This window comes from Ochotona princeps, chromosome 15 (genome assembly GCF_030435755.1).
Source record: "Ochotona princeps isolate mOchPri1 chromosome 15, mOchPri1.hap1, whole genome shotgun sequence".
NCBI classification, from domain to species: Eukaryota; Metazoa; Chordata; class Mammalia; order Lagomorpha; family Ochotonidae; genus Ochotona; species Ochotona princeps.
Genome location: NC_080846.1, coordinates 20,863,105 through 20,876,452, shown reverse-complemented (window position 1 = coordinate 20,876,452; position 13,348 = coordinate 20,863,105). Strand labels below are relative to the sequence as shown.

Genomic DNA, 13,348 nt, shown 5'->3' with positions numbered 1-13,348 from the left:
AAAGAATAAACCTGAAAGCCACCTCACTTGAGAACAAAATGACATCAGCAGTAGACAGCAGAAACTGGTCGGTTGTGCCCCCACTCTTAACTCCTAACTCAAACACAGAAACTTTGTTACAAAATGTCTAGAAAATATGCAAACATCCCACTGGTATTTTCAGAAGCAGTTCATAATTTAAGAACCATAACCATATCATGGAAAAGAATTTCTTTTTAAACAACTTAAAAACCCTGGTAATCCATCAATCCTATGAAGTATAATCCAACGTAAGATATAGAACTAAAGTCAGTAAGAAAATAAAAAAAAATTATGTGCAGTCAAAATGCCCCGTGAAAAATCTTCAAGTAAGATTTTTTTTTGGACATGGACAAATTACCTCTGTGCAAGTCTCCACAATCAATGTCTCCTGTGGTAGTGGAGTAAATTCAAATGCTGGGAAAATGAATGACTTGTGCTAGTAACCATGTTGTATGCATAGCAGCTATCTTTTCAGACCGGATCACATTCAACATTTCAAAATGAAGAACATATGGGAACTGAGCCAAACAGAGAAAGAATAAACTCCTTTTATGCTTTTAAGCCTCAGGACAATCACTCACAAAGTGGACTTTTGATTTATGAGATGATCGCATCATTACAGAGGAAGGACATAGCTCAAACAGGTGGGAGAGATATGATTCACATATCTAAAGTAAGATTAATACGAATAATAAATGTAAAGGTTTTATAAATCAATAATCAAAAAGTAACCAAGAAACCAATAGAAAAATATGCAAACTAAAATGACAACAATATGTCATTTGCTTTGAAGTGGTAAAAATTAAACCAAATAATACAATAATAAGTGTTGAAAACTATTTGTAAATGAAGTAACAGGTATTAGTATACTGATGATGAGAGAAGTACCACCATGGAAAATAAATGGGATATGCACATAATTTACAACCCCACAATTCTGCTCATAAAATGTTATCTAGAAATCTGTCATACCTGCATTCTTGAAGAAATAATGAACAATATTCCTGAAAGTACTATTTAAAAGAGAAAATGGTTGACAGCAAATCCAGTATCTGTTGACAAGAAAAATGAATAAATAAATTATGGCACATTCATGCAATGAATTGTAAATTATAATTTAAATGAATTAAGGCTTATAACAATGCAACATAAGAATTTCAAATTACAGCATGGAGGGGCAAGAAGAGAATTGCATAACTATACATATAATAAGATATCAATGTATAGTTAAAAGACAAAACAAAACTTGAGGTGGACTTTTTTTTTTTAATATTCATTTATTCATTAATTACATTGCATTACATGACACAATTTCATAGGTACTGGGATTCCCCCCCCCTTCACCCCAAACCCTTCCCCCATCATGAATTCCTTCACCTTAATGCATAACCACAGTTCAAGTTCCGTTGAGATTCCCTAATTAAAAGTTTACACCATACAGAGTCCAGCATCCCACTTGTCCAGTTCAAGTTCAACGGCCTCTTAGGGAGGCCCTCTCAGGTTTGTAGGCAGAGCCAGCAGAGCGTCACCTTGATCAATTAGAAGCTCCAACATATCATCAGCAACAGTCCAGGTATGATGAGGCTGGTGCAGAGTCCACTGATTGACATAGCCCGTCTTAGGGTTTCCCCTTGTCCAGTTTTCCGCTGCAAGCATAAAGCTGAGGTGGTTGATTCATCTACTCCATTTTCCATCTTTTTTTGATTAATGCTTTGATTCCTCCATTTTGTTCAGGGGAATCCCCCTAAAAAAAACTTTGAGGCATTCCCAGTCCAGGCTCCTACATGTACTACTAGTAAGCACAGTGCCCGCCACCGTCCATCACTCCGAGGTGGACTTTTGACACAGCAGTTGAGGCTCCACTTGGGATGCCTACATCCTGAGTCAAAGTGTTGTGTTCAGATTCCAGCTTGACTCCCCATTCCAGCTTCTGAGCAAGTGAAGGCAGCAGGTAATAGCGCTAGGAGTTGGGTTGCTGCCACCACTGACGCGAGGAACAGTTTGAATTCTAGGCACTGGCCTCCTATGTCCCTGGCACACCGGAGAGTGAATCTTCAAGTAGCTCTCTGTCTGTTCAATCTGCCTCTGCTTCTCTCTACTTCTCAAGTACATTAAAACTACGAAATAATTAGTTTAAAAGTTAAGCAGAACTAAATACTAAATTGCTACATGAGTACCTATGTATAGAACACAAGTGTTTTTTTATGAAGTAAAAGAACACCAAATGTATAATATTCTTTGCAATGAGTGAGACAGCCGAGTGAAAAGACAGAAACAGGAAATGCAGAGTTCTAGTCTTAGAACAAGGTAATCATGGTGATGTCTTGGTTTTCATGATTCATAGCCTGAGTTTCATATTGCATATGCTGTTCCCTACACATTGGCAAGTGTCATATCTTTTTTTTGAAGATTTATTTATTTTTTATTACGAAGTCACATATACAGAGAGGAGGAGAGACAGAGAGGAAGATCTTCCCTCCGATGTTTCACTCCCCAAGTGAGCGCAACGGCCGGTGCTGTGCCGATCCGAAGCCAGGAACCAGGAACCTCTTCCGGGCCTCCCAAGCGGGTGCAGGGTCCCCAAGGCATTGGGCCGTCCTCGACTGCCTTCCCAGGCCACAGGCAGAGAGCTGGATGGGAAGTGGAGCTGCAGGGATTAGAACCAGCGCCCATATGGGATCCCGGGGCATTCAAGGTGAGGACTTTAGCCACTAGGCCACGCTGCCGGGCCCCGGCAGCTGTTGAAAGTGAAGGTGTAGAAGAAAATAGTAAACTACTATATAGATAGATAGCAGAGAAATGGAGAAACAATGAGACTTGGGGATCAAGGGAAAAATTTTGAGCTGGGAGATTTAACAATAACAATTAACAAGTTCAAAGAAGGAAAGCTGGTAATTCCAGAAGCAAATTTTTAAGTATATTGGAGAAGGGGAGATATAATGAACTGATGAAAAGCCTGAAAATGTGATACTCTATTTTCTATTGCTATAATTTCTTGATTCTGGAAGCTGTGAAGTCCCTTACGATGGCCTCAGCATGCGTTTAGGTTACAGAGAGCACCTTGCACTGTGCCATGCCACTTAATGGCAGAAAGCAGAAAGGCAAGTGGGATGAGAGAAGCAGCAAGAGAGAACCAAGGAAAATGGATTTGTTTTCATAACTGCCCTTTCCTGCAAGAATTAACCCATTCCTCCAAGAAAGGCATTGATCTGTGTGTTCGTGAAGGCTCTAGCCCATGATCCACACACCTCCCACCAGTCCCCACCTTGGAGCACTGCTGCGTTGCAGACCAAACCTCAACATGAATTTTGGTGGGAACAGTCCGTATCCATCCCACAGCAGACACAACAGAGAGGAGCAGAGGTGGGACAGGCGATTGCACCTGTCGGTAATTCAATAGAAGCTGTGATGGATGAATTCCCATCTGATTTGCTTCTATTTTCTCAGTGAAGGAAGGGAGTGAGCTGGGAGTGAGGAAAGCAGAAGTGTTGGTGAACAGCTTAAAAAGGCATGGAAGATTATTCTTGCCATCTGGAACAATACTGTGATTTGGACAATATCTTAGCATTACCGGACATTAGTTGTGTAAGGATTGTGGTCATAAATGTGAAATAAACTAAATATGCCCTGTTAAGCAGGGCATAGTATTAGCTGCTCTGCTGCAGGAACAAAACAGTATTTAACAAAATTAGGATTGATCCAGGAAAAATACAGTATTTTATAAAGAGATGAAGGGGAAATATAAATGCAACAGAATAAACAGAAGCTAAGAGGAGTAATGATAGACATGAGGACTTAGCAATGATGATAGACAAGGAAAAGGTGATGCATTGATGGTTTGAAGGATCTGGTGATATATTAAAAAATAATTATTCAATAAATGATGTTGGAATAGCTGATTAGCTATTTAAAGGGTGGATGAATTACCAAATTATTTTTACATCAAAATAAATTACAAATAAAGGCCTAAAATAATATATATAAGCATATAATAAGATATCAATTTATTATGAACACACATGTGACAACCACTAAAATTTTAAAGTGGGGAAATCCCTTTCTAAGTATGTCACTGAAGAAAATATTTGATAAATGTGACTGCAGAAATGCTACAAGTGCTTGTACTGCAAATAAAGGTACATGCTTATTTGTACCTACTTCTTTTTTTGTTAGTTTTTTTAAGTGAGATGTACCTAATTCTTGCTAAACAACTAGGAATAGTCGAACAACAAATGAATTAAAAGATATGAATAAGCAGCATACAAAAAATAAATATAGAAGTTAGAAATAATTGGAAATATACTCACTTAATCTCACCCAAATGAAAGAAATATGAATTAAATTTAAAGGAAAATTTAATGAAAAGACAAAAGATGTATGAAGAAAATATCACAAAATACAGAGAACTTCTCAGTCAAAAAGAAAACTAGGACTGCTATAATATATATACACCAAGATATGAATAACTAGTTCATTAAAGCAGAAATATTAATTGGATAAGACACATGTATAAACATGTTTAGGTTTATTATTAATCAAGTACATAATGAGGTCATTAGACACAGTGAAATATTTCTATTTCACTAAATTGGATACTTTTCAAATTTGGGAAGATTTTGTAAATAAGGACATTCTATATTCATAAATCTGTAGGAAATGGATACTCTCATGCACTAACTAGGCTTTGATTTGGATATATTATGATGATCATGAAATCATATTCTTATACTTTTGCTGCCAGTTATTGAACTTCAGGAAATAAACTTGAGTGTAACATAAGCAGCTGTCTACAAGAGATATTGTGCAAAATAGGAGAGGGAAGAGATCTAGGAGGTCAAAAATTTCCCCCAGAAAAACATAGTAAGGAAGAATAGAAATGAGTTTCCTCAGTAGGACAGAAACCATGAATCCATGAAACTGATGATGGAGAAGAATATTCACAGGCACAAGATTTGGTGTAACAGCTAAGACGCCATTCGGGACACCCACAACCCATAGCGCAACACTTGGATTTCGGTCCCCATTTTTAAATTTTATTTTTGATACTGTTTACACAGCTCAGAGAGGTGCACACCCATGTGGGCCTCTGATTAAGGTGGGAGGAGTCAAATCTGGAAGAAAGTGGGTGGGACACATTTTCTAGCATTTTTTTTCTCCTGTGTCTGTAGGGGAGGAAGGGGCAAGGGTCTCTCCTTGCTGTCAAATCACATCAGCACCCAGGGATGGAGACAGTTCTTAAATAATGTCCCAGAGAAACCCAATGTAGGGGATCGCGTTCAAACGGTGTCACCTGAGTGGCTTTGACAGCCCTGAGATGTTGTCAATCTTGCTGCTCGAGAGTTGAGAGAATTGTTCCAAGGCCCCAAGTTCTGCCGATTCATCTGCCTTAGCGCATCCACAGACCCAGGAGCATGCTTCAAAGGTTGACCAAGAAAATCATCCAGCATGCTCTGCTTTCTATCCTCCGAAGAGGCAGTTGACATTCCCTGCTGGCCTGGATGAGTTGGCCAAAGTGCACTCCGTGTGCATCTGGGAATGTACAAGCATCAGCAACTGAGGAGGCCCAGTCTCAATACATGCTCTCCAAGGTCAGACAACATATCCTGTGATTCTCCCTGTGGCCAGAGTCCAAGTCCAGCAATCCAGTCAAAGATTCCCGCAAGAAACCTAACCTTCAGACTTGACTTCTATATACACCAGTTCTTTCTGGTGGATGTTGCAGCCAAACCCAGCCATGTGTGACCCATACTTTCTCTTGCTTTCATGCTTGCCAGTGGTTTTACTAAGGCCTGGTTAGCCCTAGCCTGTCCCTAGACCCAGCCAACACAAATGCTGACAAGTGCTGCAGCCTTGCCTCACCTAGCCCCAGCCCCAGCTCTTGTGCTCCCCAGAGGGATCTGCAGACTAGTGGGAGAGTTGTGCAAGTTCCCTTAGGAGGCGTGCCCCCAGCTCCAGATCCCACAAGTGCCAACTGGGGGCAACAGGAGGAAGAGGAGAGGAGGAAGGAGGAGAGGATGAGGAGAAGCAGCAGCAGCAACCGAGCAGGCATACTTGTATAGTTAACACAAAGTGGCATGGACCAGGCCCAGAATACCCACCAGTTTTTCTCCCACATTTAACACTTGTCTAGGTACCAGGCTTCCTAGGCAGCAGCCTGCATTTGGGGTCAGTCCCACATTTTGCCCTGAGATACAGAGATGATGATTCCAGTAACTGGGATCCTGTCACCTACATGGGAGACACGGAATGAATTCCCAACTCTGGATTGGCCCAGCTTCAATATGGCAATTGTGAGTATTGGGGAGTGGGGGAAACCAGCAGACAGGTTCTTTCTCTCTCGCTCGCTCTTCCACTCTCTTTCTGCCTCGCAAGTAAACTTTTAATAATAATAACCACATTAAGTTGTTAATTTAAAGAGTCAGACAATAATATACTAGATATTGTGGTCTAATTTTAGTTTAATCAAATATGCATATGCATACTGAAAAGGACTGGAAAGGCATTTCAGCAGACAAAACTGATTATCTGTGGAATCTAGGAATAGGATGAACAATTTTAAAATTATCTTTAGTAAGCAAACGAAAGAAACCTGAAGAGAGTAAGTAGGATATTCTGGGTAGCATCTCTGACAATAGGCAAGGTGACGTAACTAAATGTTCTCCATTTCTTTGGACTTCACAACACCAGAGAGAGCAGGTGAGCCTTGGCTTGACCATCCAACTTCTTGGCCAGATTACGTCCTGCAGTGGTCCTACACACTTCCAGACTCCAGGGTCCTTCATTCAGTGCTACCCAGCTGTGTGCCTCGTCCTTTGATATGTTCATCACCTTCCATGGGAGAAGAAAAAGGATAGGAGATGTCCACGGTTAAACAATTTTGGGAAACATTGATTAAAAAGTGAAACAGGTATAATTTGCAATGAATCACATCCTTTATATTAAAAACTTGCTTGGAAAGGATAGGATATGCGCCCAACACTTCAATGTATTTTGATCATAGAAAAAAAAAATTGTCAATATTGTCTATTACACAGTTGAAGATTGGAAATATATATAAACAGATTGATGATTGATTAGATACTACACCCATAAGTGAACAGAGGTATATGCTTGACATATTCATAAATGGGTAAATAATCATATTTACTGCCTTAAGTTAACAGGTGATCTTTATAAATGTAACTTCATTATTGAATTGGATTTCCTGACATGGACGAATGATTTCCCGGAAGGTTACCCACCATCCCTCAGGAATCACACTCAAGGGAACATTGGTGAGCCTGCATTGCAGATTTCGGCCCCCATGGAAACCTAAAAGTTCAAGAATGCATGGCCAAGAGCCATGATGTTGCCAGGCTCTGCCCAGTTTTCTGCCATGCCCAGAGAAACTGGGGTGAGTCAACATTATATTTTTATAAGGAGCACTAATTATGGAATTTATGACTTTAAAAAGGTCACCGCTCCAAGCCAATGGTTATTACCTAATTGCTTGAAGAATTTTTCCATACAGGTGGTCTGGAAAAATCTTTTACTCATTACCTCACTGAACCATTTTAATTTTTTGCTTCTTAGTCTCTTGGAGAAATAATCCCAAAAAAGAAGACAGTTTTCAGTTTTCAGAGCCCTTTCCTGCGCAGAGCATTGTGTAACTTGATTCTCTCCCCATTTCTCAAATGCACAGCTGAGGCTCACGCGGACACAATGAACCAGAATTTTAAATTTGGAGCCCAGCACTCTAAATGTGACAGTCTTGGGGATTCTGCCTGCATAAACGGAATGACCTAAGGAATTATCATTGACTGTCCCAAGAAACAGCTTTATTGGGGGGAATTATATTTCACATATTTCACATTTTTTTCTGAGACGATCAAATTTATGCAATGACCACAATATATAAATGTTCTAACAACATAATTGATCATCTTCTAATTTTGCTTTTCTTTTCCGATTTCTTTTCTTTCCTGTACAATAGGCTTAAAGCAGCGCCCCCTTGCTGCCTTCCAAACACATCTCCAGCACGGCTGGAGTTGGAAAGTAGGTTTTGCGCCCGTTTCCCACTGCACGGCTGGGCTCCAGCGGTCCAAAGTCAGTATACAGAGTTGTTGCTCTTTCTCTACCACTTCTGCGCTCCTTTCTCCTGCCTGGAGCCTGCCTCTTTTCACACCCGAGCGCAGGAGCCTGGCGGACTTTTCCCAGCCTGAGACAGCACCGCCTAACTTGCCGCTGTCTGCGCCTCATCTGTCCGCTAGAAGAGATTCCCCACGTTCAACAGTAATCAAAATACTCCACGGGCTACCATAGCCGAATCCTCAAGCTTTCCTAAAGAAAACCCTAGGAAATATGGTCAAAAGAGAAATCACAAAGTCTCCGGCCACATAGAGAAACTGGAAAACCAAGAGGTGTTTCTTGTCCCCGTTGTCCCATAGGCGCCCAGCAGCAGCAGCTGTTGGGGCCACAGGGACCGAGCCCGTGCGTGGGCGACCTAAGCAAAGGCTAGCAGCCAAATCACGCAGCTCCTACCACGAAAGACGAGTCGGGGGAGATGTGGGGCTACCAGTGATGCAAGTCCCTGAGCAAAGCTGTCCCCAGGGATAAGATAAAATTCACTGGCTGAGCCGGGAGGCACTTGCCCCCGTTGGGAGGAGGAGCAGGAGGGCTCCAAGTCCAGTGCAGGTGCGCAGGGGGTGCGGACCTTAGCTTTCTAAGTTTTCTGTTTACAACGCGGGTTGAATTCGAGTGCAAGGTTAATGGGGCTAAGGAGAGAGGTTTGAGGACCAGTTCAGTGGGTCAGAGAGGGAACGCACGCCCAATTTTCCAAGACTAGGAAAGCGCCACGACTCTGCCTCTGACGCCCTGGGATCAGCGAGTCTTCCAGTTCCACCTCTGCAGCCCTGAAGCAAGAAGGACAAGCCACCCACGTAGGGGAAGGGGCGGGAGCCACCAGCGAGGAGCAGGGACTTGGACTCCCGACAGTTGTCAGCCACTAGGACGATCAGCAGCGCCTCCCCAGGAAACGGACCCCACATTAGCAACTCAATTCGCAGCCGGGTTTGGAGCGCACCACTTGAGCTTTCTCCGGAGCTGGAGCAGTGCGTGAGTGGCTCTCCAGACCGAGACCTTGCTGGCTCTGCAGGAGGGGCTCTGGAAGTGGAGACGCTGAGCACCGATCCTCAAACCCTGCGGAAAGCGCACTAGAGGCCGGGAGCCCAAGTTCTTGGCGGTAAGGTGGCAGCTCCTCACGGGAGTCCGGCCGTCTAAGAAAAGCCTAGCAGGCACCGCATGGATAGTATGCGGTTTTCTGGAGGCTCCCACTTGGAACCCGCAGGTAACTTCAGCCCCTGGTGGCCCTTGGGCGCCAGCGGTGCAAACAGCAGCCACGAGGCCGGAGAGCCCGGGAGAGGAGGCGAGCCACAGGCGGACTTGCGCAACGAGGAGCTGGCCAAGCTGGAGATCGCGGTGCTGGCCGTGACTTTCGTGGTGGCCGTGCTGGGCAACACCAGTGTGCTGCTGGCACTGCACCGCACGCCACGCAAGACGTCCCGCATGCACCTTTTCATTCGGCACCTCAGCCTTGCCGACCTGGCCGTCGCCTTCTTCCAGGTGCTGCCGCAGTTGTGTTGGGACATCACCTACCGCTTCCGTGGCCCGGACTGGCTGTGCCGCGTAGTGAAGCACCTGCAGGTGTTCGGGATGTTCGCGTCAGCCTACATGCTGGTGGTCATGACCGCCGACCGCTACATCGCGGTGTGCCACCCGCTCAAGACGCTGCAGCAGCCGGCGCGCCGCTCACGCCTCATGATTGCCGCCTCCTGGGTGCTGAGCTTGGTGCTCAGCACACCCCAGTACTTCATCTTCTCCATGATCGAGGTGAACAATGTCACCAAGGCCCAGGACTGCTGGGCCACCTTCATCCAGCCCTGGGGCTCCCGCGCCTACGTGACCTGGATGACTAGCGGCATCTTCGTGGCACCCGTGGTCATCTTAGGTACCTGCTACGGCTTCATCTGTTACCACATCTGGAGCAACGTCCGCGGAAAGACCGCGTCGCGCCAGAGCAAGGGTTCCGAGCGCGCGCCGGCCGGCGCCTTCCACAAAGGGCTCCTGCTCACTCCCTGTGTCAGCAGCGTGAAGAGCATCTCGCGCGCCAAGATCCGCACGGTGAAGATGACATTTGTGATCGTGACGGCGTACATCGTTTGCTGGGCGCCTTTCTTCATCATCCAGATGTGGTCAGTGTGGGATGAGAATTTCAACTGGACCGGTAGGTGCTGGGGCATTGGAAGCCCTGGGGGATGGCAAGAGAGAAACAAGGGGTCTTAAACTTCTGCGTGAGCAAGAAAATTATTATTTTAAGCAAATTACTGGGTTCCCCATTCCCGTGTTATTATTCAGTGTTCCTGCAATGGAGCTCAGGAATCTTCGTTTACGCATACGATACTTCTAAGGTCACAGATCGAGGCTGCGCTGGAGTCAGCCACGTTTCCACAAGCCAGTGAAACTGTTCACCAACCATGCGACCCATGTATTAATACCAGTATGTTGAGTTCTAGCAAGTATTTTTAACCTCATCACTTCTTTTCTTTGGGCCATGAAAGGACACTCACTACAAGAATAAGGGGGCAAGACGGACGTAGTTTTGCTTTTTTAGTGCTGGCAACTTTTTTTTTCTCCTGCCACCACTTGCACACTTTTATCTGACATTTTACAGTTATTGATAAACTTAATTTGTCAGATTCATTCAGCAGCAGCACTAATTTGATAGTATATCTACTATTCTCTCCATGTAAATGTTTGCATGGATTACAGAGGATGTTCTGTGTCCCTACTGTATTATGCAAGCCTCGCCTCTTAATAAACTAGAAAAACTGACTGCGGTCAGTCTATCCATCCCACCAAAAAAAGGGGGGGGGGATAGTATTTAATTTTGAATCTTAAACACATTTTTTTTATTTAGTAAGAAAAAGAACTTTTAAGCCAAATGTGTTCAGGAATGTTTGATAATATTTGTCAGGAAGAGGTATCTGAGAGGCGTTATCTCCTTTTGTTCTTGAGAGTATACAAAGATATTTGAAAAATTTACACATAAATGAAATGAAAAGACACATTTATCTTGGTGCAAAAATGAAAAAATTGTGTGATTTTTTTTCATGACACTCATTTCCCATGAAATTTTAAAGACCCTTCATGTATTCATACTCTTTGGGAGTTGTGTTTGCAAATTTAAAATTTACAGTATGAACTTAATATAAATAAATATTTTTCTAGGCTCTGATATTAGTGAGCATGAAAAAATGCAGTGTAAACTCCTTGACCTATTAGGTTTGTGAAACCTTGACATTTTTTAAAGATTTATTTATTTTTATTGCAAAGTCGGATATCCAGAGAGGAGAGACAGAGAGAAGGCGCTTCTGTCCCACGATTCACTCCCCAAACGACCACAACTGTGGTGCTACGCTGATCCGAAGCCGGGAACCAGGAGCTCTTCCAGGTCTCCCATGCAGGTGCAGGGTCCCAAGGCTTTGGGCCATTCTCGATTGCCTTCCCAGGCCACAAGCAGGAAGCTGGAAGGGAAGCAGGGCCACTGGGATTAGAACTGGTGTCCGTATGGGAGCCTGGCACGTTCAAGGCGAGGATTTTGGCCACTAGGCCACGGCACCGGGCCCCTGAGTCTACTTTTAATATCAGAGCCCAGAAGGTGGTTTTGTTTTTAACATAAAACCAAACATCTGCCACCTTCTCCCTTCCCCCACACCTAAGATGCGTAAAAGCCAGGGTGGTTATTTTCCTCACGTGGTCATCTGGTCAGCCCGCTGTGTGGAAGCGGCCCCAGGCCATCTCCCACCAGGAGCAGTTCATGAGATTCTCTCTGTCTCTCTCTTTCCTGATTAATAGCATTCTTTAAACTAAAAGAAAAATCCTAATTATTTGAGGAAAAACATTCAAAGTTTTTATCTTTTTAAGTACACTTCAACTGCATGTTTCATATGTTTTGATAGTCAAAGATCATGTGCAGGACTTGAAACCTCATTGTTAAATTTGGCCCCAAATGCCTGATTTTACCTGAGAAACTAATATTAACACAGGGTAGTTCATATGGTCATAGTTTTTTCAAATGCTATGAAATTTCTGTCAGTGTTTTGTTCTAAGGCATCTAGTGCCAGTGTTAAAGAAATGGGGTCTTTTAACAGAGCATTAAATTCCCACTCATTAAATATTATAATGTGATTTTATAGCATTAAAGCTAATTTTAAGGCATCTTGATTTTTAAAAATATATTCCACAGGCAACTAATTTCCAAACACTGTCCATGTTCCTGACTGTTGAATGAGATAGCTCATTTTCTATGCTAACCCCAAGCTTTTTGCTCTTTAATTGAAAAAAAGTAATTTATCCTATATCAGCTACCTACCTTTGGCTGCTTACATAATGTTGTTTTATATTTTTTCATAGATTCAGAAAACCCTTCCATCACCATCACTGCCCTACTGGCTTCTTTGAATAGTTGCTGCAACCCTTGGATATACATGTTTTTTAGTGGCCATCTTCTGCAAGACTGTGTCCAAAGCTTCCCGTGCTGCCAAAATATAAAGCAAAACTTCAACAAAGAAGACACTGACAGCATGAGCAGAAGACATACTTCTTATTCTAATAACCGAAGCCCTACTAATAGTACAGGTACATGGAAGGACTCACCCAAGTCTTCCAAGTCCATCAAGTTCATTCCTGCTTCCACCTGAGCTCCAATTTCAGGCAGTCTGACTCTTGTAATTGACTGCTTGGGCTATTTCTAGCTTGGAAAACATGAGAACAAATGAACGTTTACAAGATGAGCAGACATCAACTCATTGAGTACAAGACTATCTACAGTTGCATTTTCCATGTGACTACAAGTAAACACTGAATTATTTTTATGTGAATGCCAGTGGAGCACACTACACTAAAATGTGTAGGTCTAATTCCCAGAAGTTTAACAGAAGTTAAATTCCTAAAGGAACAATCATAACCAACCCAACTTTATATTTTGTCACTTTTTTAGGTTGTTATTTTTAATTTGCCTGTAAGTCAGGATTGATTGATTTAAACTGAGATGATGTAGGGGCGCAATTTTGTGACAAAATCAGTTCACCATCAGTCTTAGTAATTGAAAGAGACTTCAGAGAAACTCTGTTTCTAACCATTAAAATCGATACATGCATCATTATATGCAGCCCCACAAAGTGTCTTGGAGAGACAAGAGGGGCTGGGATGTTCTCAATAAGCAGTGAATCACTAAGGATAAAAAAGGAAAGCTTCTATAGGAAGCTACAAATCTCTCTGAAATTGAAGA

General features: G+C 43.0%; 1 protein-coding gene across 1 annotated transcript; it reads left to right on the top strand.

Annotated features, from left to right (window-relative positions):
* Positions 1-8,180: 8,180 nt before the first annotated feature.
* On the top strand, positions 8,181-12,898 carry AVPR1A (arginine vasopressin receptor 1A). The gene is made up of 2 exons (XM_004582990.2): positions 8,181-10,282; positions 12,472-12,898. The coding sequence occupies exons 1-2, from the start codon at positions 9,301-9,303 to the stop codon at positions 12,756-12,758; spliced, it is 1,269 nt and encodes a 422-aa protein (XP_004583047.1). The 5' UTR covers positions 8,181-9,300; the 3' UTR covers positions 12,759-12,898.
* Positions 12,899-13,348: the final 450 nt, after the last annotated feature.

Coding starts and splice junctions, on each gene's coding strand:
- AVPR1A (XM_004582990.2), top strand. CDS start 9,301: ATGGATAGTATGCGGTTTTCTGGAGGCTCCCACTTGGAACCCGCAGGT. Junction 10,283..12,471: donor TGAGAATTTCAACTGGACCG/GTAGGTGCTGGG, acceptor ATTTTTTCATAG/ATTCAGAAAACCCTTCCATC.